This window comes from Bison bison, unplaced genomic scaffold (genome assembly GCF_000754665.1).
Source record: "Bison bison bison isolate TAMUID 2011002044 unplaced genomic scaffold, Bison_UMD1.0 scf7180017864108, whole genome shotgun sequence".
NCBI classification, from domain to species: Eukaryota; Metazoa; Chordata; class Mammalia; order Artiodactyla; family Bovidae; genus Bison; species Bison bison.
The window spans coordinates 9,534,315-9,557,465 of record NW_011494680.1 but is presented as its reverse complement, the minus strand read 5'-3'; the positions used below and the strand labels follow the sequence as shown (position 1 = coordinate 9,557,465).

Genomic DNA, 23,151 nt, shown 5'->3' with positions numbered 1-23,151 from the left:
TTTTGGGGTGGTTTTGTCCCGTGGGGGGACATTTGATGATATCTAGGGATGTGTTTGTCACAACTGGAGGGGAGGGGCTGGGACAGGCATCCAGTGGGCAGAGGCCAGGATACCCTAAACATCCTACAACACACAAGACAGCCCCCCTCAACAGAGACTCATGTGGCCCCAAATGTCAACTGTGCTGAGACTGAGACACCCTGGACTAGAAGCATGTGCCTCGTGTACTGTTTTTGTAAGAGTGAAGTAGTGAAAACAACTTAAGTGTCCAAAACAGAAGACTAGCTGAATAAATGATGAATGACTCATCCATACAAGACAGTTGTTAAAAGGAATGTTGCAGAAGTATAATTATTGTGACAAAACATTCTGTGGATAAAGCTTACTGAACTGTATATGCAGTACGAGCCCACATTTTAAAGGGCTACATACACAGCTGAGGTTGTAAATAGGTGGTTTATCTCTGAATGTAGCATTCTGTATTTTATTCTTCTTTGTGCTTATCATTAAACGTTACTTTTTCTCCAATGAACATCTTACTAATATTAGAATATTACAATTTTAATACAAATTTGGGTACCACAGCAGTTGATAACTTTTGAGAGAAAAATATAACAAAACGTTTGAAACTAAACCTTATAAACTTCAAAACACTGATTTTTTTCATTGCATTCATCTAATATTTCAACTAGCCATTTCCTTAGTACCAGTCACGTCAAATGATTTTCCCCATAAATGCTGGGCGATATTTTGCCTTTTCCTATACTGAAATTCTTTTTCTATAGTCAGGAAGTCTAAGAATGGATGTACCACAATTACAAATGTACTTCCCAAGTATTTCACCACTGAATTTCTGGCCGTCTTTTGAGCACTTGTTGTTCGTTCAATCTTCCTGTTGTGTCCAACCCTTCATGACCCCATGGACTGCAGCACACCAGGCTTCCCTGTCCTTCACCATCTCCTGGTGTTTGCTCAGACTCATGTCCCTTTTGAGCACTAGTAAAACCTGAATGCAGCTGTAAGCTTTCTCTGAAGATGTATACTCGGTACTAATGCAGTTGTGGTTGATCACTACCAGGGGAGTTTAGGCAATTGTATTTTTGTCTATTTATGGCTGTTAGCCATGCCCAGGTGGTGCTAGTGGTAAAGAACCACCTGCCAATGCAGGAGACACAGGTGACTTTGGTTCAATCCCTGGATTGGGAAGATCCCCTGGGGAAGAAAATGGTAAGCCTGAAGAATTCCAGTATTCTTGCCTGGAGAATCCCATGGACAGAGGAATTTGGTGGGCTACAGTTCACAGGGTCACAAAGAGTCAGACATGACTGAGTGACTGAGCATGAGCCCTGCCAAGACATAAAAGCCCAAAGTTATGAAGTCTCATTTAGATTACAACTAGTAAAACAAGAAAGCAGGTTTTGGGATTTTCTGCTGCAAATTCTATTAATAAAGTCTTTACAGCCAATGGATGACATTTTAAAATAACTGAACTGAAAAATGTCCAAATTTTAACACTTAAATTACTTGTTAAATAGAAGCAAAATCTAGAACATATTCTTTGTGAGCCAAAGATAGCCAGGTATTAGCTGTGCCCCATTATCCAGGGAAAAGTCAATGAGATTATTTAATCTGTTTCAAGTATAATTTCCCTCCAAGGAACAGAAGAGAAAGGCTCAAGAAAGGCCCCGAACTGGAAGGATTAGATTTGAGTCTGAGCGAATCACTCTTATGCACTCAGGTTCACCTGCAAAATAATAGGAGGTTATTGACCCTCACTTCTGCCCTGTATCAAAACCCAGCTCACCCATTTCGGCCTGCATAACCACTCCGTCATCTGTAAGCACGTGTGTCCTCCTGGCCACCAGGTCAGCCGACCACTCTCCGGGTGTCCACTGTACTCTGTCCATATCTGACTATGAACAGACAGATGCTCAGTATTGGGGAGGTCCTCAGGGATCTCGGCCAACCTCACTTTATCCCGACAGAGGAGATTACACGCTTTTGAGTTGAATCAGTTGGAGGGCCTGGGTGTCCAGGCGGGGGCCTTGGATGCACGACACGCCCCCAGATAAGCGGGCAGCGCGGGGAGCATTTGACCTTAGGTCCAGACGGAAGAACTTCACTCACGTACTTTCTAGAAACAGACTGCAGATGTTTCTGCCCGCCTGAGAAGCCAGAGGATGAAATACCACAAAAGGATGTTCCAGGCTATGAAAAATAACTGCTAATTTAAAAAAATAACATGACCAGTCATTTTTCCTGATATCCACGTGAGTTGTGCTCAGAAAAGCTACCGCTTCACAGAGTACCAGTGATTGGGTTTCTACGGGCAGTGGACTTTGCAGCGTAGAAGCCGCAAGCACGGAGGCCGGCGGTCTGCGCACCAAGCCGGGGAGTTTGTGGGGTTTTAGGTCAGGTCCTGGAAGATGATGCTCTGAAAGTGCTGCACTCTATATGCCAGCAAATTTGGAAAACTCAGCAGTGGCCACAGAACTGGTAAAGGTCAGTTTTCATTCCAATCTCAAAGAAAGGCAATGCCAAAGAATGCTCAAACTACCGCACAATTGCACTCATCTCACACGCTAGTAAAGTAATGCTCAAAATTCTCCAAGCCAGGCTTCAGCAATACGTGAACCGTGAACTTCCAGATGTTCAAGCTGGTTTTAGAAAAAGCAGAGGAACCAGAGATCAAATTGCCAGCATCTGCTGGATCATTGAAAAAGCAAGAGAATTCCAGAAAAACATCTATTTCTGCTTTATTGACTATGCCAAAGCCTTTGACTGTATGGATCACAATAAACTGTGGAAAATTTTGAAAGAGATGGGCATACCAGACCACCTGATCTGCCTCTTGAGAAACCTGTATGCAGGTCAGGAAGCAATAGTTAGAACTGGACATGGAACAACAGACTGGTTCCAAATAGGAAAAGGAGTACGTCAAGCAAGGCTGTATATTGTCACCCTGCTTATTTAACTTCTATGCAGAGTACATTATGAGAGACGCTGGGCTGGAAGAAGCACAAGCTGGAATCAAGATTGCTGGGAGAAATATCAATAACCTCAGGTATGCAGATGACACCACCCTTATGGCAGAAAGTGAAGAGGAACTAAAAAGCCTCTTGATGAAAGTGAAAGAGGAGAGTGAAAAAGTTGGCTTAAAGCTCAACGTTCAGAAAACGAAGATCATGGCATCTGGTCCCATCACTTCATGGGAAACAGATGGGGAAACAGTGGAAACAGTGTCAGACTTTATTTTTTTGGGCTCCAAAATCCCTGCAGATGGTGACTGCAGCCGTGAAATTAAATCACGCTTACTTCTTGGAAGGAAAGTTATGACCAATCTAGACCGCATATCCAAAAGCAGAGACATTACTTGGCCAACATAGGTCCATCTAGTCAAGGCTATGGTTTTTCCTGTGGTCATGTATGGATGTGAGAGTTGGACTGTGAAGAAAGCTGAGCGCCGAAGAATTGATGCTTTTGAACTGTGTTGTTGGAGAAGACTGAGAGTCCCGTGGACTGCAAGGAGATCCAACCAGTCCATTCTGAAGGAGATCAGCCCTGGGTGTTCTTTGGAAGGACTGATGCTAAAGCTGAAACTCCAGTACTTTGGCCACCTCATGAGAAGAGATGACTCATTGGAAAAGACTCTGATGCTGGGAGGGATTGGGGGCAGGAGGAGAAGGGGACAACAGAGGATGAGATGGCTGGATGGCATCACCGACTCGATGGACATGAGTCTGGGTGAACTCCGGGAGTTGGTGATGGACAGGGAGGCCTGGTGTGCTGCAATTCGTGGGGTCACAAAGAGTCTGACACGACTGAACTGAACTGTAGTGTCCCCATCACCTCCGCCAGGTGCCCCCGAGGACGGCTCCGCCAGCACTCCACCTCCCGGCGCTCAGACTCCGCCTGGGCGACAGGGGGCGCGCGCAGCCACGCCTAGCCTGCCCCTTCGCGGGAGCCCCATCCCCGGTTCGCGCAGCCGCCTTAGAGCACGCCGGACGATTCCTCTTCCGGGGCAGCGCGGAGAAGCGTGCGGGACCCGGATGCAAACGCGAGTGCGGCTATATAAGCGCCCCACAGGCCTCACGCCTTCCTCTTTGAGGAAGACGCGGTCGCGGCTGCAGCGGACTTGTGTGCCGCCCGCTCCTGCTCCTGACTCACCGCTGTTCGCTCTCGCCGAGGAACAAGTCGGTCAGGAAGCCACGCCGCAGCCATGGTGAGTCGGGGGCGTCCGGGTCGCGTCCTGGAGGAAGATTGGGCTGGAGGGAGGGAACGGGACTCGTTTGTCCAGGGAATGGGCTTATGAGATGCCGCTAGGAACTGTGACGGGTCCGAGCGCGCTGGTCCCCGGACTTGATAAGCTACTTAAGGGTTTTTTATTCTCATTTGTGTGGTAACAGGCCTTTAAAGACACCGGCAAGACTCCCGTGGAGCCAGAGGTGGCCATTCACCGGATTAGGATCACCCTCACCAGCCGCAACGTGAAGTCTCTGGAGAAGGGTCAGTGCGGCGAATTCGGGGATCTCGGGGCTTGTTCCTGAGCGAGGTCGGCTCTCGGGGGGGCCAGTGTCCTCTTTCAAAAGACAAGAGTTAAGAGTGGTCCACACTTGGTGTGTGCCGTGTTGGCGGTGAGGAGAGAATTGCTGTGTTGACTTACGGTGATCGTCTTATACGCTATTCTGAGCCCGCGGCGGTTCGACTTTGAGCCGGCTCTTGTGCGTTAAGGGAACCAACTGAAGGATGCTTTTACTTCCCTGCAGTGTGTGCTGACCTGATCAGAGGCGCGAAGGAAAAGAATCTAAAAGTGAAAGGACCAGTTCGGATGCCTACCAAGGTGAGAGAGTGTGTCCTGGGCAGGAGGTGGAAGATGATAGTTGGAGAGAAGATGGAGAAATTAGAAAACATAAACTAAGTGAAATAGCACTGAACATGAAATAGAAAAAGTGAAGCAAACTAGGTAAAAGGTTCTGTTACAGTCCGGTTGCTTTTAAACATGGCTGCTCGATAGAAACATCTGGAGCTTTGGCGAAAGAAAGCAATACCTGGGCATTTATATGTTTAAAAAAATTCCAAGATAATTCTGATGTGCGTTTGGATATCAGAAGTGTCCTAGGGAAGCACAACAGACCATAAACGCTTGGTTTCCATTTTTTCTTGTTGCAGACTCTGAGAATAACTACGAGGAAAACTCCTTGTGGTGAAGGTTCTAAGACTTGGGATCGATTCCAAATGAGGATCCACAAGCGACTCATTGACCTGCACAGTCCTTCTGAAATTGTCAAGCAGATCACTTCCATCAGTATTGAGCCGGGAGTCGAGGTGGAAGTCACCATTGCCGATGCCTAAATCAACCTTTTTAATAAATCGATAATCAGTTGTTAAATTTTGTTGACGTTTATTTATAATACTGACAAGTCTTAGAAATAGAGTTGTGTTATGGAATTGATTCCACCTTTTAAGTAGAATAATCAGAATTAGATGGATAGCCTGTGGTTCTTGACCCTGTTTCCATTGTAAGCTAGTTTACACGTGACAGCATTTGAAAATGGAATTGTGTTAACTGCCACATGAGATCTTGCTATTGATGAATATTGGGGTTTTTGAACATGTGTGTGCGTTTAACTTTGGAACTGTCAGCAGTTTCTGGGATGATTCTAATGTGACCAGCTGTAGTTAGAAACCTAGTGTGATAAAAGGCAAGGAACTCAAAATCTAGGTCTTAATATCTGACCCTGCCATTTGTCATAACTCCTTTTAAATTTGGCAAATTTCAGTAAGTTGTGGAAACTTTTATAGATACTGGTGCCTTAATTTTAGATAAGAAAATATAATACAATAAAATATAAAACAATCCTAGTACTTAGGTTATATCTATAGAATGTGTTATACTCCTTGGAATCACTTTTCACTTTATGTATATAAGTCATTCCGTATGAAGCTAAGTTAAGCATTTATATGTTTAGGGCTGAAAAGCACATCTTAGGTCAAATCCAAACCTCTATTACTGGGTAACACTGGCTAACTCCAAGACCCTGCTTATACATTGTATTCCCATTGTGTAGACATAGAAATTGGTTTTTGCATTTTAATTTGCTCAGTGTTCTGAGCTTTAATAGCACAGCTGAAATTTTAGTGTGCCCGTGGGTTAAGGATCCATCTTGATGTCCCATTGAAGGGTTGAAGTCTTTGCTATTTTTAATTGGGTGGCTATCCTAAACATGTATGTCTATTCTACAGAAGTATATGGCAGGTATATAAGCATTTTACAACTGATAAAATTGGCCACTCTTAGGATTGCAGTAATGAAATTCCTGCCTTTCTTCCCAGGAACCCAGCCCACTTTGGGTTACCTTGTCCAGTGGCTTCAGTTAGCATACGTAAGCTGTTCAGGTTTCTCTATCCAATTACGTGCCAGATGCCAGAGCCTCACTGTAAGTTGACAAGCCCCCACACCTGGTTTTCAACCCATGTCCAACACATGCCACACAATCGTTCTGATACTGAAATTTTCATCCCGAAACACTTCTGCAACATCCAAGTCCTTTTTTTCCTCCTAGCAGATCTCCAAAACACCAGATGTTGAAAAGGGATTTTTGTAGAGTGGAACCTGGAAAGGTGTTAATGCTAAGGTTTAGCAAAGATGCTATGCTAACCTATGCTAAGGTAACCTTCTGGTAAGTCACTTCACTCGTGTCCGACTCTGCAACCTCAGACGGCAGCCCACCAGGCTCCCCTGTCCCTGGGATTCTCCAGGCAAGAACACTGGAGTGGGTTGCCATTTCCTTCTCCAATGCATGAAAGTGAAGTCCTCAGTCGTGTCCGACCCTCAGCGACCCCATGGACTGCAGCCCTCCAGGCTCCTCCGTCCGTGGGATTTTGTAGGCAAGAGTACTGGAGTGGGGTGCCATTGCCTTCTCCAAAGTAACCTATATTAACCCATTTACAATAACATTGTGCCAGATCAACTTCTAATTAGCTTGGGGAAACAAGAAAATTTCATTGCGTAAGAGTCTTACAGTTCTATTCCTGAGGCCAGCAGTGATTTAACCTTTCCTAGAGGAGCTGGTGTTCTCAGTTCAACTGAAGAAGTTGGTAGGAAATCAGCCAGGCAGTGAGCTACTGACTTGCCCTCTAGCCCAATTTTCAGCATTCTCTGCACTAGGAAGTTCTACAACTACAGTGGCAGTTAAGATCATTAATGGCTAAAGAGTAGGCTGTTAAGCAAAATGTGCCTTCCTAAATCAAAAGATGCACTTGAATACAGTTCTGAAATTTAACCAACACATGCCAGGGTGACTGATGGTTTAGCAATTGTCATCACACAAGGATAATTGCATTTAAGCCATAAGCAATTCATAGGGCCTGAAATACAGCTAAAACCTGGCACTTAAAGTTCAGGAACTGCTATTATCTTCAATTCCTTTGTTAAGTCACTAAGTTTTGTGGGGCTCTCTGGCCCCATGGACTGCAGCACACCAGGCTTCCCTATCCTAACTGTAGATAATGTAGTACAGGGGAGATAGCAGTGAACTAACTGGGTTTTTAGTCATAAGTTCCACAGCTGGTTAGTTAGGTGACCTTAAACTTGCTTACTTAAGCTCTTTGGTCATTAATTCTCATCTGTAAGAGGAGAAAGGCTACTCACTCCTGTGTTCTGGTCTGGAGAATTTCATGGACAGTATATAGTTCATGGGGTCACAGAGTTGGACGCGACTGAATGACTTTATTTCAGGTAAGATTTTTTTTCCCTCTTCTCCAAAGGAAACATTAACGTTTTCCCCCTAAAAATAGAGAAATTTTGAGACCTTCAGTAACTCACTTAACATGAATGAACTAAAGTGTAATAAACATCTGCCCACTACCTCAGAGGACTTTAAAAGGACAAATGAGAAAATATACATAAATGCATTTGTTGTGTTAAGTTAATCTGTCATGTCCATCTCTGTGACCCCATGGACTATACAGCACGTCAGGCTTCCCTGTCTATCACCAACTCCAGAGCTTGCTCAAACTCATGTCCATTAAGTTGGTGATGCCATCCAACCATCTCATCCTCTGTCTTTCCCTTCTCCTGCCTTCAATCTTTCCCAGCATCGGAGTCTTTTCCAATGAGTCATTTCTTCACATCAGGTGGCCAAATTATTGGAGCTTCGGCTTCAGCATCAGTCCTTCCAGTGAATGTTCAGGACTGATTTCCTTTAGGATGGACTGGTTTGATCTCCTTGTTGTCCAAGGGACTCTAAAGAGTCTTCAACACCACAGTTCAAAAGCATCAGTTCTTCGACGCTCAGCCTTCTTTATGGTCCAACTCACACATCTGTACAGGACTACTGGAAAAACCATAGCTTTAACTATACGGATCTTTGTTGGCAAAGTGATGTCTCTACATGTTAATACACTCAAACATTCAAAAATAGCTACTTAAAATCCATACTGGGCCTTCAAATATTCGTAACAAAATAATGGTAGTTTACATAGTGGTATCGATATCAATGAGTCTGGGTTGTAGGCCAGCTTGTATGGATTAGGGAGGCAGAGTGTTAGTCCCTCAGTCATGTCCAGCTCTTTGGGATATCATGGACTGCAGCCTGCCAGGCTCCCCTGTTCATGGAATTCTCCAGGCAAGAATACTAGGGTAGCCATTCCCTTTCTCCAGGGGATCTTTCCTGTCCAGGGATCAAACTTGGGTCTCCCACATTGTAAGCAGATTATTTACCATTTGAGCCACAAATTAGCCCAAGGCAGAGGAAGGTTGAAAATGGGAGGCTCTCCAGTCCTTAACACATTCCCATTAGATTCACAGCTACTTTGTTTTAAACATGCAGCTAAACCGGAGACAACAGCTATGCATTGCTAGGTCAGATTTTTCCACCTGAGGCTCCTAAAGTATGTATTAAATAGGTTCAGGACCTGGGATGTAAGGTAAACGGGCAAGAGAGGAGAAATTCTCGGCTGGGCTGTCAAATCTGTTTCAAGCTTAATTACATGGATATGCAGGCTTAATAAAATACTTCTTGGAGCCTCAATTTTCATGTGCAAAATGAAGGTACTTGTGTCTATCTCAAGGTCATACTGGGGGTTCCTTTGTTTCTCTGGGAGACATTTTCTAACAAAATCAAGACTGGTTTGCTAAGTGCATAGATTTCTCCCACGGCAACCTCGATTCCCACAGGGTGTGGTGCACTGCTGACCAATGGTGTTAGGTGAGATTATTTACAGGGGCATTTGAGCCCAGGACATGGCTTTCCTACCTGCTTCCTCCTTCACCAAACTAGTGAGTACACAGGTCCAACTCCAAAGCAGAATGTGGCAAAGCCAAAGTTTAACCTCTAGAAAATAAGAAGAACTAATTCTCATTCTAGGTATACTACTTTTCACTTTCATAGCAAATTAGACTTCTAGAACAAGAGAACTTGATCTTTCTGTACGTTTTGTCCCATAAAGTGCTTTTTTTTTTTCTTTACATAAAACCCACCCACCCCAAAAGGTATTGTTAATATTGAAATCTTCAGAACTTTTCTTATAAATACAAGTATATGTGATTTTAAGCTATTCAATATCTTTTCTTTAGCCATATAAAATTTCTCTCTTTAAAAATACATGTGAGACAATACTAAACATATTGCTCTCTGTATATTCTGATATTAAGTGATTATCTGATATGTGATTTGCAAATTCCCCCATTCTGTAGGTTGCCTCTTCATGCCAATTCCTTTTGAGTACATTTTTGTGTATGGTATAAGGTGATGTTTGTAGACGGCTTCCTTTTGCAGTGTATCTCTGTATGTCTCCCAACACCATTGGCTGGAAGAGACTTCTTTTCCCCGGTTGCTTGGTCTCAGCACCTTTGTTGTTCAGTCTAAGTCGTGTCCAAATCTTTTCGACCCTATGGACTACAGCACTTCCTGTCCATAGGGTTTCCCTGTCCTTCACTATCTCCCAGAGTTTGCTCAAACTCTTTTCTATTGAGTTGGTGATGCCACCCAACTGTCTCATCCCCTTCTCCTGCCCTCAGTATTTCCCAGCTTCAGGTTTTTTCCCAATGATTTGGCTCTTTGCATCAGGTGGCCAAACTATTGGAGCTTCAGTTTCAGCATCAGCCTTTCCAATGAATATTCAGGATTGATTTCCTTTAGGATTGACTGGCTTGATCTCCTTGCAGTTCAAGGGACTCTTGGGAGTCTTCTTCGGCACCACAATTCAAAAGCATCAGTTGGCACCCTTACTGAAGATCACTTGACCTTCAGTCAAGGCTGAAGCATCCTTGTGTGCAGGAATAAATTCCACTTGGTCATAGTATATAATCCTTTGATCATGCTGTTGAATTTGACTTGCTAGTATTTTGTTGAGGAATGCTTCAGTGTATTGATCAGAGATAATGGTGTGAGTTTTTTTAATTGAGGGCTTCCTTGGTGGCTCAGGAGTAAAGAATCCGCCTGCAATGCAAGAGACTGCCTGAAATGTAGGAGACATGGGTTCTGGCTGGGAAAGATTCCCTGGAGAAGAGCATGGGAATCCACTCCAGTATTCTTGTCTGGGAAATCCCATGGACACAAGAGCCTGGCGGGCTACAGTCCACGGGGTCCCCAGAGTTGGACATGACTTAGTGACTAAACCAAACCACCATAATTGACATATAGCATTATATTAGTTTCAGGTGTACCATGGACTGATTTTATATTTGTATATAATCAGTAGTTTTCTTGTAGTGTTTGGTTTTAGTATTGGAATAATGCTGCCCTCACAGAATGAATTATGAATTGTTCCCACCTCTTCAGTTTTTTGTAAGAGTTTGAAGAAGACTGGTGTTAGTTTTTCTTCCAATGTTTGGTAGAATTCCCCAGTGAAGCTGTCTGATCGTGGACTTTTCTTTGTTGTTCTTTGTTAAAGCTACTTCAATGTCCTTACTAGTTCAAATTTTTTATTTGTTCATGATTCAGTCTTAAGAGGTTCTGTATTTCTAGGAATGTATCCATTTCTTCTAGGTTATCCCATTTGTTGACATATAAGCATTTATAGTATTCTCTTATAATCCGTCTTATTTCTATGGCATTAGTTGTAATGTCTTATATTTCAATTCTGATTTTAGTTAAGTAGTTTTTCCCTAGTTAATCTAGCTAAGAATTTGTCATTTTTTTTATCTTTTCAAAAATTGAGCTCTTAGTTTTATGAATTTCTCTGTTATTTCCCTATTCTCTATTTTATCTCTGCTCTAATCTTTATTATTTTCTTCATTCTGCTAACTTTGAGTTTAGTTTGTTCTTTTTTTAGTGCTTTGAGATGTAAAAATTTGAGTTTAGTTTGTTCTTTTCTTAGTTCTTTGAGATGTAAAATTAGATTATTTTTTAAGAGTGTATTGTTTAATTTCCACATATTTGTGAATATTCCCATTTTTCCTTTGCTATTGAGCCCTAGTTTCATTCCATTGCAGTCGTTTGGTATGTCCATTTCTTTCCTCAAATTTAGAAAAATTCTTTTTTTTGCTATTATTTCTTCAAGTAAGCTCTCTGCATACCCTACTCCTTCTCCTTCTGGAGCCCCTATAATTATTACACTGATCTGCCTGATTGTGTCCCAGAACCCCCAAACTGTTTCACTTTTCCGTTCTTTATCCTTTCTGCTCCTCTGACTTAATAATTTCAAATTATCGTCTTCAGGTCATTTGCTGATTCTTCCTTCTGCTTGATTAAGTCTGCCACTAAATCCTCCTATTGAATTTGTTAATTGAGTTATTGTGTTCTTCAGCTCCAGAATTTTTTTTTAATAATTTCTGTCTCTTTGTTGATCTTCTCATTTTGTTTAACCACTGTTTTCCTGATTTTCTTTAGTTGTCTATCTATGCTCTCTTTTAGCACATTGAGCACCTTTAAAGTGGTTATTTGAATTCTGTGTCTGGTAATTCATAGACCTCTTGTTTCTTTAGGGTTGGTTTCTGGAAATTTATTTTGATCAGTTGATTGAGCTGTTTGTTTCCCCCCTTTTAATTTCTTGTAAGCCATGTGATCCTTTGTTGAAATTTGGGCATGTGAAAAATGGCCATCCCTCCCAGTCTGTTGTTCATTCACCAATTTGTGCCTGACTCTTGCGACCCCATGGGCTGGACTGTAGCTTCAGGCTCCTCTGTCCATGGAATTCTTCAGGCAAGAATACCAGAGTGGATAGCCATTTCCTTCTCCAGAGGATCTTCCTGACTCAGGGATTGAACTCGCGTCTCCTAAATCGGTAGGCAGATTCTTTACCAGTGAGCCACCAGGGAAGCCCCAGTCTGTAGGGGAAGTCTAGTCTGTAGGGGAAGTCATCTTGGCTGGAGATTTGAGAACCTCTCACACTTTCTGGGGGTACGTCTCTCTGGGCTTGTGTGTATGATTTACTAGAGACAGAGACTTGCCTGTTTGCTTCTCAGGAGCCTGTAATCTCTTACTCCCTCTGGTGTCTGTCTGTGGTACTGCATTCTCCATGGTATCGATTCAGTTCAGTTCAGTTCAGTCGCACTCAGTCATGTCAGACTTTGCGACCCCATGAACTGCAGAGCACCAGGCTTCCCTGTCCATCACGAACTCCCGAAGCTTACTCAAACTCATGTCCATCGAGTCGGTGATGCCATCTAGCCATCCATCCTCTGTCGTCCCCTTCTCCCACCTTCAATCTTTCCCAGCATCAGGGTCTTTTCAAATGAGTCAGTCCTTCGCATCAGGTGGCCAAAGTATAACTCCAACTGAACATGACTTTGTTCTCAACTGGCCTCGAGTCCGGCAACCACACACAGTATACTGCTTTCCCATCAGTTCCCTGAGTTCCAGAGACTGAAATTAGTCCCTTAGGCAGTCCCGCAAAAAGCCAGGACATGGGACTCATGTTCCACTCTATTTTCTCTTCCAAGAGAGAAGCTGGGGGCTTTCTTCTGGTCTCATCCTGGACGGGGGTGTGGGTGGTCACCTGCTGTGACCCTTCTTGGCTTTGTGCTCACCTCATGCTGCAGCCTGTTGCCTGGTTCCTGGAGTTGTCACAAAGATACTGTGGTCTGTGTATCACTGTTAGGTTGGTATGTGTGTTAGAAGAAGGTCTGGTGCTTCCTATTTATCCCTCTGTCTTGCTGACATCACTCTAATGAATCTTTTTGAGATATAATCAAATATCATAAATAACAATAACCTCTTAATATTCTTAAATATCCAGTAGTATTCAAGTTTCTTTGAGTATTTTTACTGTTTATTTATTTGAATAAGGATCTGATTGATGTTTCTCAAATTTCTTTTAATCTAGTGGTTCCCCTTCCATCTAAGAAATTGTTTAGGTACAGACAAACCTCATCTTGAGCAGTAGCATGGGACCAGAGAAAGTAAACACGCAAGCTGAAAACTTGCAAAATGGTCCTAATAATCAACAGGAAAAATTATGATTGTTCTGTTACCTATAAAGTTTTACAAAAAATTAAGTCTTTGCTTTCAGTTATAAATGTAAAGGAAAATATAAAATGGTAGAACTGATATTCAGTATTTGTGTGCTGTGCTAAGTCACTTCAGTTGTGTCTGACTGTTTGCAACCCTGTGGACTGACGCCCGCCAGGCTCCCCTGTCCATGGGATTTTCCAGGCAAGAATACCGGAGTGGGTTGCCATGCCCTCCTCCAGGGGATCGTCCTGACCCAATGATCGAACCCATGTCTCATATCTCCTGCATTGGCAGTCCAGTTCTTTACTACTAGTGCCACCTGGGAAGCTTGATATTTAGTGTACTATCATCTAAAACATTAGTAATATTAAGAAAATATTCTATGCCTTTGTTAAAAAAAAAAAAAGAACAAAAACCAAAAACCCAAGCTCATCAATAGTAGTATGAACAGTGCTTGTTTTCTCATTACATAACTTAAGGCATTTTTTTTTTTCCTATGCCTTGGTGAGCTGTCATATTTCTGACTTTGGTCATGAAATATTTCTAGTTTCTTTTTAACGTATAGCTTTTTAATGGTATCCCCCCTCTAGGACATCATCACCCTTTTCATCACAACCGCGCTCCTCCTTCATCTCAGTAAGTCTGTCTTCACTGAGCCTCTTTGGCTGTGTTTCTGAGTCTCTCAACATTGCACTGTCAACAGGCTCAGGGTCCACTGTTCGCTCCACCACCCTGTTCACGTTTGATTCAGACTTCACATCCAGCATTCTCATATTGCTTCTTCGCTGTTCTTTTGTCTTTGTGTGCCAAATTCCTGTTTTTAAGTCTCCATTTTTGTAAAACATCACATGGGTTTATGGCTCCATGCTTTGTTGTCTCTGCTGCCTCTCTGAGGACTGAATAACATGAGCCATCACCAGACTTTGAGAGAAGTGACGTTGTTATGTGTGTGTTAATGACTTGTAGACTGAAGTGCTTGCCACAGAGTTTATCTTCTCTGCAGCTTCTCACAATTGATGTACTGTGGTAACTGATATAGGAACTACATCGGGGGGGCCTGGTGGTGTAGGCCTCTACTGTGATAACTGTGATAAAGCTCGTGCTTATCAGAACCTGGCAAAGCAAAGACCACCCACATTTGTCTTGGAATTATCTCTGATTTCTCAGGGGCAATTGTCTATTTTGATCTTTCCCCTTGAAGCTATGGGGAATCTTTGGTTTCTTTTATTTGTACTTAAGAATCGTAATTAAGCTTTTCTTTCTGGTACTGGTCTGGATCTTCCCTCTTAGGTAGACAGACCTGCATCTCTAATAGGCTCTTCTTTACCATTTGAAGGATTTTCAAGGCCTGGAATTCCCTGTAAGGTACACATATAGGCAGCCGGCTGCTAGACTGGGGACCCTCACAACAGACACCACTTAAATGAAGAGCAACACTCGGTCACATTTGATGCTTTTATCTCTTCCCAGGGTTATTCAGGTTATAGACAGCTACAATCTCCCTCTTGTCCTTAGTGAGGCAGAAGCTTGTGGGGCAGGCTGACAGGTATAGGTGCTTCAACAACACACTCTCAGTTAAAAATTAAGCCCCCTGTTGGTAGCCTTCTTCTAATCCTACACCCAGGGTTGCACCAACTCCTCCCTACCCAGAGCCCCAGGAAGGGCAGTTCCCACCACCAGCCCTACCAGGAACATATTCTAGGGCGGCCTCCTCCATTCTGTCTCTTCTCACACGTTCTGGATCCTAGAAAGCTGTTGAACTCAAAAGTCTGTTCCATTCTCTTTCTTGTTATTGTTTAATCCTTTGTTTTCCTCTACGATAGTTTCAATGAGGTCCCTAAACAGAGGTGAGGCAACTTCCTTGCTCAGTCTGCAATCCTGAGCTGATTTCTAGCTGATTCTTACCCATCCGGGACACATCTCCTTAGGAAGAACAGTGGACTAGTGTAGTAAGGAGAGTAGGGGCTCCTAGCCAGGCTGTCTGTGCTCACAGTTTGACTCTGCTCTTTTCTAGCTGAGACTTTGAGTTATTTATCCTCTTGTATCTTGCTTTTCTCATCCAGGGCTTCCCTGGTGGCTCAGATGGTAAAAATAAATCTGTCTGCCATGCAGGAGACCTAGGTTCCATCTCTGATCTCTGGATCAGGAATATCCCCTGGAGAAGGGGATGGCAACCCACTCCAGTATTCTTGCCTGGAGAATCCCTGTGGACAGAGAAGCCTGGCGGGCTGCATTCCATAGGGTCACAAAGAGACAGACGTGACTGAACAACTAACACGTTCACTTTCTCATCAGTGGAATAAGATTTACTTATAAGTAAATAAGTACTTATAAGTACTTATTTATACTTATTTACTTATAAGTAAATCTTACTTATAAGTAAGCTTACTTATTATATACTTATAATAAGATTTACTTATTTTCATCAGTAAAATAAGAAAGTGCCTCATGGAATTGTTTGAAAATGAAGTGAGTTAACATTTTTAATGTACTTAGGACAGTGGTTAGCACAGAATAAGAACTATTTATTTGAAAATGAACAGCTTTGAATTTCAAGAAATGAAAAATGAATCTGAAAATGTGGCCCCTTTAATTTCTTGTCTCCACATCTAGAACAGAGTTCCCTGAATACAAAGAGGCTTAAGAAAAATTTTTTTTCCTGCTTAAAAATCACTTAGGTTCAGTGGTGACTGCTTTTGCAGTTAAGTAGGCAGTTCATAAGAAGTAAATGTGTAAGTCTGAAGAACTAAGTGTATCCCAGACAGGACACACAGGCATCAGAGTAGCAACTGAAATGAATTCACCATACAAACAACTAACAGGGAAGAGACACAGCCTGACAAAGGAGGCTCAAAGACAGGATTCCAAACATCTGTTTGCTTCTATTTTTGGTAATCATTGCATCCTCACAATACTTCAGCCAAAGCTCGAGGAAAGCAAAAATGCTACTTATTGAAAGCCCAGCAAAAAGACCACAGTGAAATACTCAGCAAAAGATCAAGTTCTGACAAAACTGCAATTAAAAAAAAAAAGAACTGTGGACATTGTTTTCCTATGAACATTCAACAGGTGTTTTCAATCATTTATCATTTGTTCACTTATGACTGAGCACATTTGTACATTATCAAGTCTCAGATGTTTTCATTTCTAAAAGCGTCAACACTGAGCTGGAATCTTTTCCAAATACGAATCCCATTAAACTTTGGTTTAAGGAAAATGATGGAAAACCCACAAGAACAAGAAGTAAATTGTCTCAAAAAAAAAAAGTAAATTGTCTCTTTAAAACAGGAAGGAGAAATAAACCAGTTACACTATGAACAGGAAGCCTCATTGATCCCAATTCTTGTTGGGATCCCAAAACTTGTTGATCTCAAAACTTGTTGCTGCCATGTCAGAAAATAATGTTGACAAACATATGTTCCTTAAAGATTCTTTCTTTTATTTTTCCTTTGTAACCGCAAACTTACATAAAAGCTGTAAGAACAGTACAAAGAATATTTTGTCACCCATTTGGATAAAAATGATCAACATTACACCATCCTTCAAATACTTCCCTATGTGTATTTCAGCCCTGCCCCCCCACAACCGTAGTGCAGCCACCAAAATTAGACCAAGGATGCTCACCTTGGTCTAATCCTCGTGTCTCATTCAAGTTCTGTCACCAGTCCTAACTCAGCACCAGACTCAGTCAGGCATTGCACTGCATTAAAGTTCTGTTTTGCCTGATTTAGCCCACCCATTCCTCAGTCTTCCTTTAACCTTCATGACCTTGGCACTTTGGAGGGTTACAGGCATTGTAATTTGGATACTTGCCTTACCTGTGCAGGCTGCAGCCCCACTCAGGGCTCGCAACTGCAGTCTTGCCCTTCTCCACTGAGCCCTTCCCTCTCGGGCGATGTCCTGGGCTGGGCTGAGCTGCTGGTCCCACCACCTCCCCCTGCTGGGTGCTGACACCCTGCAACGCGGCCACTGCCCTCCCACTCCCTCTGGGGGTGATCACACCCATTTTGAGATGCTCAGGGAGAGAGGGATAAAGGATAAAGGGGAAAGAAAAGAAAAGGAAGAGGCCTCTAACAGTCTAGAGAAATATGTTTTCGTGTGGGTCTAACCGTGAACTGTAGCAGGTAAAACTCTGATCCAGTCGATGATCTGAAGTCATCCTAAGCAGAATCACAGATTTTAAACAAAATGCCTTTCCATTTATGTCATGAATCTCAGAGGAATATTTTGAGGGGTTAGGAAGTGGTCATACTTAACTATGATTATTTTAAAAATTCATACAGAGAATTCACGTGGTCTTAAACATTTATGTGTGTACCCCAGAATGATATTCAATCTATTTTGCCCACACTGAAAAATGAAATCAGTAAATTATTGTATAAAACATTTAAAGTAGTTAGAGGTTATTATGAAATGTGGGTTTATGTTCTGCAGTGATGTGTTAGGGTTCTCCAGAGAAACAGAATCAATAATATATATGTATATATGTTGTATGAAATTTATTGAAATGTATGAAATATATTATGAGTCATCTCACGTGATTATGAAGGTGAAGTGTTAGTCGCACAATCATGTCTGACTTTTTGCAACCCCAAACGACTGTTTGATGTCTGTGATGATTAATTTTATGAAATTTGTAAATTAATTTATAAATTTTATGAAATTTAATTAATTTCAGCTTGACTAGGGCATGAGATGCCCAGGTATTTGACCAAACATTTTTCTGGGGGCTTCTGTGAAGTGTTTTGGGATGAGATTAATATTTAAATCTGTAGACAGTAAATCAGGTTGCCCTCCCTAACATGAGCAGCCTTCAGCCAATCAGCTGAAGGCCTGAATAGAACACAGAGTCTAACTCTCCTGGGAGTAAGAGGGAACTCTTCCTACCTGGCTGCCTTTGGGCCTGGACACGGCTTTATCCTGACTTCAGCCTTGAGCTGAAACACTGGCTCTTCCTGGTCTCTGGCCTGTTGACCTTCAGACTAAAATTATTCCATAGATTTCCCTGGTTCCCAGGCCTTTGCGCTCAGTCTGGACCTAAACCATCAGCACTCCTGATCTCCTGTTTGTTGCCTTGTCCTGTAGGCCTTGGGGTCTGCTGACATCCATAGGGGCTTTCCTGGTGGCTCAGATGGTAAAGAATGTGGCTGCAATGCAGGAGACCTGTTCAGTCTCTGGGTTAGGAAGATCCCCTGGAGAAGGGTATGGCTACCCACTCCAGTGTTCTTACCTGGAGAATCCCATGGACAGAGGAACCTGGTGGGCTACAGTCATGGGGTTGCAAAGAGTCAGACATGACTTAGTGAATAAACAACAGAAATTTAATCCTCTAATTTCCAAAGCTTTTCTATTATTCACTCTCAGGGGAATTCTTCTAATATACGCTATGCTGTTCCCTGCTGTATTAAATAGAGTGTACCGGTTATCTAGGCCTTATCTGCTAGAGGGCCATCTGAACCTCAGGTGTTAGAAAACTGTCTGTCCTCAAGGCCATGGCACCATGAGGGGCTCTTGAGTTCACTTAAGGAGATGCTGCTCTAGTTGTTCTCCTTCTCTTCCAGGAAAGTTTCTCAAGGCTCTCTTTCCCGGTGGCATCATGCTTATTAGAAAAGCTGTCTTATGGAAAGAGTGAGAAGGTGCCAGAAGGCTGAGTGGAAATGGACTGGAACACAGCTAGGCCCCTGCTTGGTCCCACAGCCACGTGATTGCATCAGTTGCCCTTCTGAGGCTCCAAGAGCCTGTGTGAGGCGCTTGTTGTTGTTCAGGCACTAAGTCGTGTCTGACTCTTTGTGACCCCATGGACTGTGGCTTGCCAGGCTCCTCTGTCCATGGTATTCGCCAGGCAAGAGTACTGGAGTGGGTTGCCATTTCCTACTCCAGGGGATCTTCCTGACCCAGGGGTCGAACTTGAGTCTCCTGCATTGGCAGGCTGATTCTTTACCGCTGAGCCACCTAGGAAGCCCAGTATGAGGTGACACACACCCACTGATACACACTCCAGAGAGCGTGCCCCTGCCCCCCATCCAGGTCTGGCTATAATGCCTTTCTCAAATTCTGTGGTATCCTACGGTGAGCTCTTCTTTAACAAAGAGCTCTTTTCTTTTCTTAGGAGCTTTGGATTGCTGGACATTTGTGGATGGACTTCAGTGAATTCACTTTGAAATTACAAACGAAATTTTGCTTGGGCTTATGCCTGACCCTTCTGGAAAGAAGATCCAACAGTGTCATCAGATTCTCAAAAGGAATGAGATGGGCTGAGATATTACTCCTAAGATGGGCTGAGATCTTACTCCTAAGAAGAGGAAGTGATGAAGCAGGTCATTAGTCTTCTGAACAGGTTTGGTCTGAGCTGAGCAGGTATAAGCAAACTGATAGAATAAATTGCCAGAGTAACCTTTGTGGAATGAGACTCCAAGGCGCCCAGGTGTGTACATGGAACTCAAATTACAGTGCTGTCTATACAAGGTCCTGGTTTCCTTCACTTACATATCACAAACATCATTTTATTTTTGTTTATAGAACTGTTCTAATATTTTAAAAATAATTACATAGGATTCCATTGCATGGCTATACTGCAATTTATTTATCCAGCACCTCATGGATAGATATTTATAATTTTTATTCTAGTCATTTTTGGTCGTAAACAGTGCTACCCTGCAGATCTTTGTACATATGATTTTACACAACATATAACAGTATCTTTCTGCTCATTCCCTTCCAGCACAGGACATTGTGATTATCTTTTGGGAATTTTCCTGAATGAAAGGTGAAAACTATGTCTTGTACTTGTTATTTATTCTCTGGAAGATGTTTGTATATTTATGGATTATCCGTATTTCTTCTTACATGAAATGTATGTTCATATTTGCCCCATAAATACAATCTTTCTAGAGTATGAAGTGCTTTAAGTGAGAAGCCAGGGTGCTAGAGGAACAGCTTCCATTTCACCGATGGATATGTGATTTAACCCTGCTGCAGAACAAATTATTCATGTCTCTGTTTTCTCTTTTCAATGATTTTTTGCTAGATCTGTTAAGGTCAGCTGGAAATCTGATAGAAAAGTTAACTGCCAAAAGACTAACAATGCACTGATGCACTAAATAAAGATTTATTAATACCCAGTGATATTCCAGGAAATAATAGGAACAGAGCAGATTAAGAAGTCAAAAGTTCTATAACATGACCCCAACTTAAGTTGACTATGAACCTACTTAAGGAAATGCTCATAGCAATCATCATAGTTTTTTTTTAAGAATGCTTTGTTGTAACCATAGATCTCATTATTATCTATAGAAAAATAATTTAATGTCTTGTAGTGAAAACTATTATAAAACTTCAAACGGGTTGTGATTTTCAAATGCAAACTTTGAAGTTTTATTCCTTGAATAAAAGTTGGTCTTTTTAGAAGTTGGTCTTTTTAGAAGTTGGTCTTTTTAGAAGTTGGTCTATTTCTTTTAACATGTGCTTGATCCTTTAAGAGCTTATTAGGAATTTGGCTCCATAAGAGGTGAAGGGCTGAGCTCTGTGTTGAAGGCAAGCCTTGGTAAATCATATGTTTGTCTGTAAATTTCAACATGGTTATGATAAAAATCACAGTTTCAATTCAATACATATTTGTTTTATTATCTGCAAAGCTAGATGTTTCACCTAACTCAGATTTTGGAAATAAAGGTCAGAATAAACTAGATTGTGGATGGGCGCCAGAGCTGGAGGGGTCAGGGAAGTACTAAAGAGGATGAGAACAGGTGAAGGGACATTCCAGGAACAAGGACCAGCTCACAGCTGAGAAAGAGCGTGGCATGGTAAAGGGGCTGAGAGAAGTCAGGTGTGGATGAAATGCCTAGTCTGGGTTCATGTGAGGAGAGACACAGGACTGGTGCCGTAAGAAGGGTTGGGTCATACTTTACCCTGTGCTAAGGAACGTAGCGTTTATTTTCCAGCAAAGGGGAGAACATCGGAGTGTTCAGTCAGATGCGTAAGATGAGGGGATCTGCTGTTAAGAGTGGACTGCAGGGAGAGGGAAACCTGGAGGCTGACCAGTGATTGAAAGGGTCCAGTTGAGGCAGGAACGCAGCTTGAACTAAAATAGAGGGACTGGGGATAGAGGAAGTTCTATCACTATGAGAGGTTTCAGAGGAAGATGCTACTGCAGTTGTGAGTAGGTCGAATAGGAGGAAGGGTAAATAAAGAGTGAGGCAGGATCTTGAGTGGTGAATGCTGACTGAGCGTTTACAGAGAACTCTGAAGAAGGGTTGTAGGGCTGGATCTGACATGTTTGAAGTGGCCGTGTTCCTTCCACGTGTAGAAACTGATAAATCGCTGGACAATGTGGATCTAAAGATTAGGAGAGGAATCTTGGGTGGGGAGGTGGACCTGGGAACCTCAGCATAAAGATGATAATCGCAACCATAGTCATAGGTGAGATGGCCCAGGGAGTGTGAGACTGGTGAGCTGAGCTGGATGGAGCCCTGAGCAGACAGATCCTGAGAGGAAGGGAACCCGTAAGTGGGATCAAGAAAACCAGCAGACCAGAATGAGGGGGACGCCAAAACAACATTTCTAGAATGAGGGTGGTGTTAATTGGTGCTGATTAGACACAAGTCGCATGAGTCCATTCAGTCAGTTCAGTTCAGTCGCTCAGTTGTGTCTGACTCTTTGCGACCCCATGAATTGCAGCACGCCAGGCCTCCCTGTCGATCACCAACTCCTGGAGTTCACTCAAACTCACGTCCATCGAGTCAGTTATGCCATCCAGCCATCTCATCCTCTGTCGTCACCTCCTTCTCCTGCCTCCAATCCCTCCCAGCATCAGAGTCTTTTCCAATGAGTCAACTCTTCGCATGAAGTGGCAAAGTACTGGAGTTTCAGCTTTAGCATTATTCCTTCCGAAGAAATCCCAGGGCTGATCTCCTTCAGAATGGACTGGTTGGATCTCCTTGGAGTCCAAGGGACTCTCAAGAGTCTTCTCCAACACCACAGTTCAAAAGCATCAATTCTTCGGTGCTCAGCTTTCTTCATAGTTCAACTCTCACATCCATACATGACCACTGGAAAAACCATAGCCTCGACTAGATGGACCTTTGTTGGCAAAGTAATGTCTCTGTTTTTCTATATGCTATCTAGGTTGGTCATAACTTTTCTTCCAAGGAGTAAGCGTCTTTTAATTTCATGGCTGCAGTCACCATCTGCACTGATTTTGGAGCCCCCAAAAATAAAGTTTGACACTGTTTCCACAGTTTCCCCATCTATTTCCCATGAAGTGAGGGGATCAGATGCCATGATCTTCATTTTCTGAATGTTGAGCTTTAAGCCAACTTTTTCACTCTCCACTTTCACTTTCATCAAGAGGCTTTTTAGTTCCTCTTCACTTTCTGCCTTAAGGGTGGTGTCATCTGCATATCTGAGGTTATTGATATTTCTCCCAGCAATCTTGATTCCAGCTTGTGCTTCTTCCAGCCTAGCGTTTCTCATGATGTACTCTGCATGTAAGTTAAATAAGCAGGGTGACAATATACAACTTTGACATACTCCTTTTCCTATTTGGAACCAGTCTGTTGTTCATGTCCAGTTCTAACTGTTGCTTCCTGACCTGCATATAGGTTTCTCAAGAGGCAGGTCAGGTGGTCTGGTATGCCCATCTCTTGAAGAATTTTCCACAGTTTATTGTGATCCACACAGTCAAAGGCTTTGGCATAGTCAATAAAGCAGAAATAGATGTTTTTCTGGAGCTCTCTTGCTTTTTCGATGATCCAGT

At 42.6% G+C, this 23,151-nt stretch overlaps 1 protein-coding gene across 1 annotated transcript; it reads left to right on the top strand.

Annotated features, from left to right (window-relative positions):
* The first annotated feature begins 4,041 nt into the window (after positions 1 to 4,041).
* On the top strand, positions 4,042 to 5,389 carry RPS20 (ribosomal protein S20). Its single transcript, XM_010838970.1, has 4 exons — positions 4,042 to 4,222; positions 4,407 to 4,506; positions 4,767 to 4,840; positions 5,170 to 5,389. Exons 1-4 carry the CDS (start codon positions 4,220 to 4,222, stop codon positions 5,350 to 5,352), a joined length of 360 nt encoding a protein of 119 aa, XP_010837272.1. The 5' UTR covers positions 4,042 to 4,219; the 3' UTR covers positions 5,353 to 5,389.
* Positions 5,390 to 23,151: the final 17,762 nt, after the last annotated feature.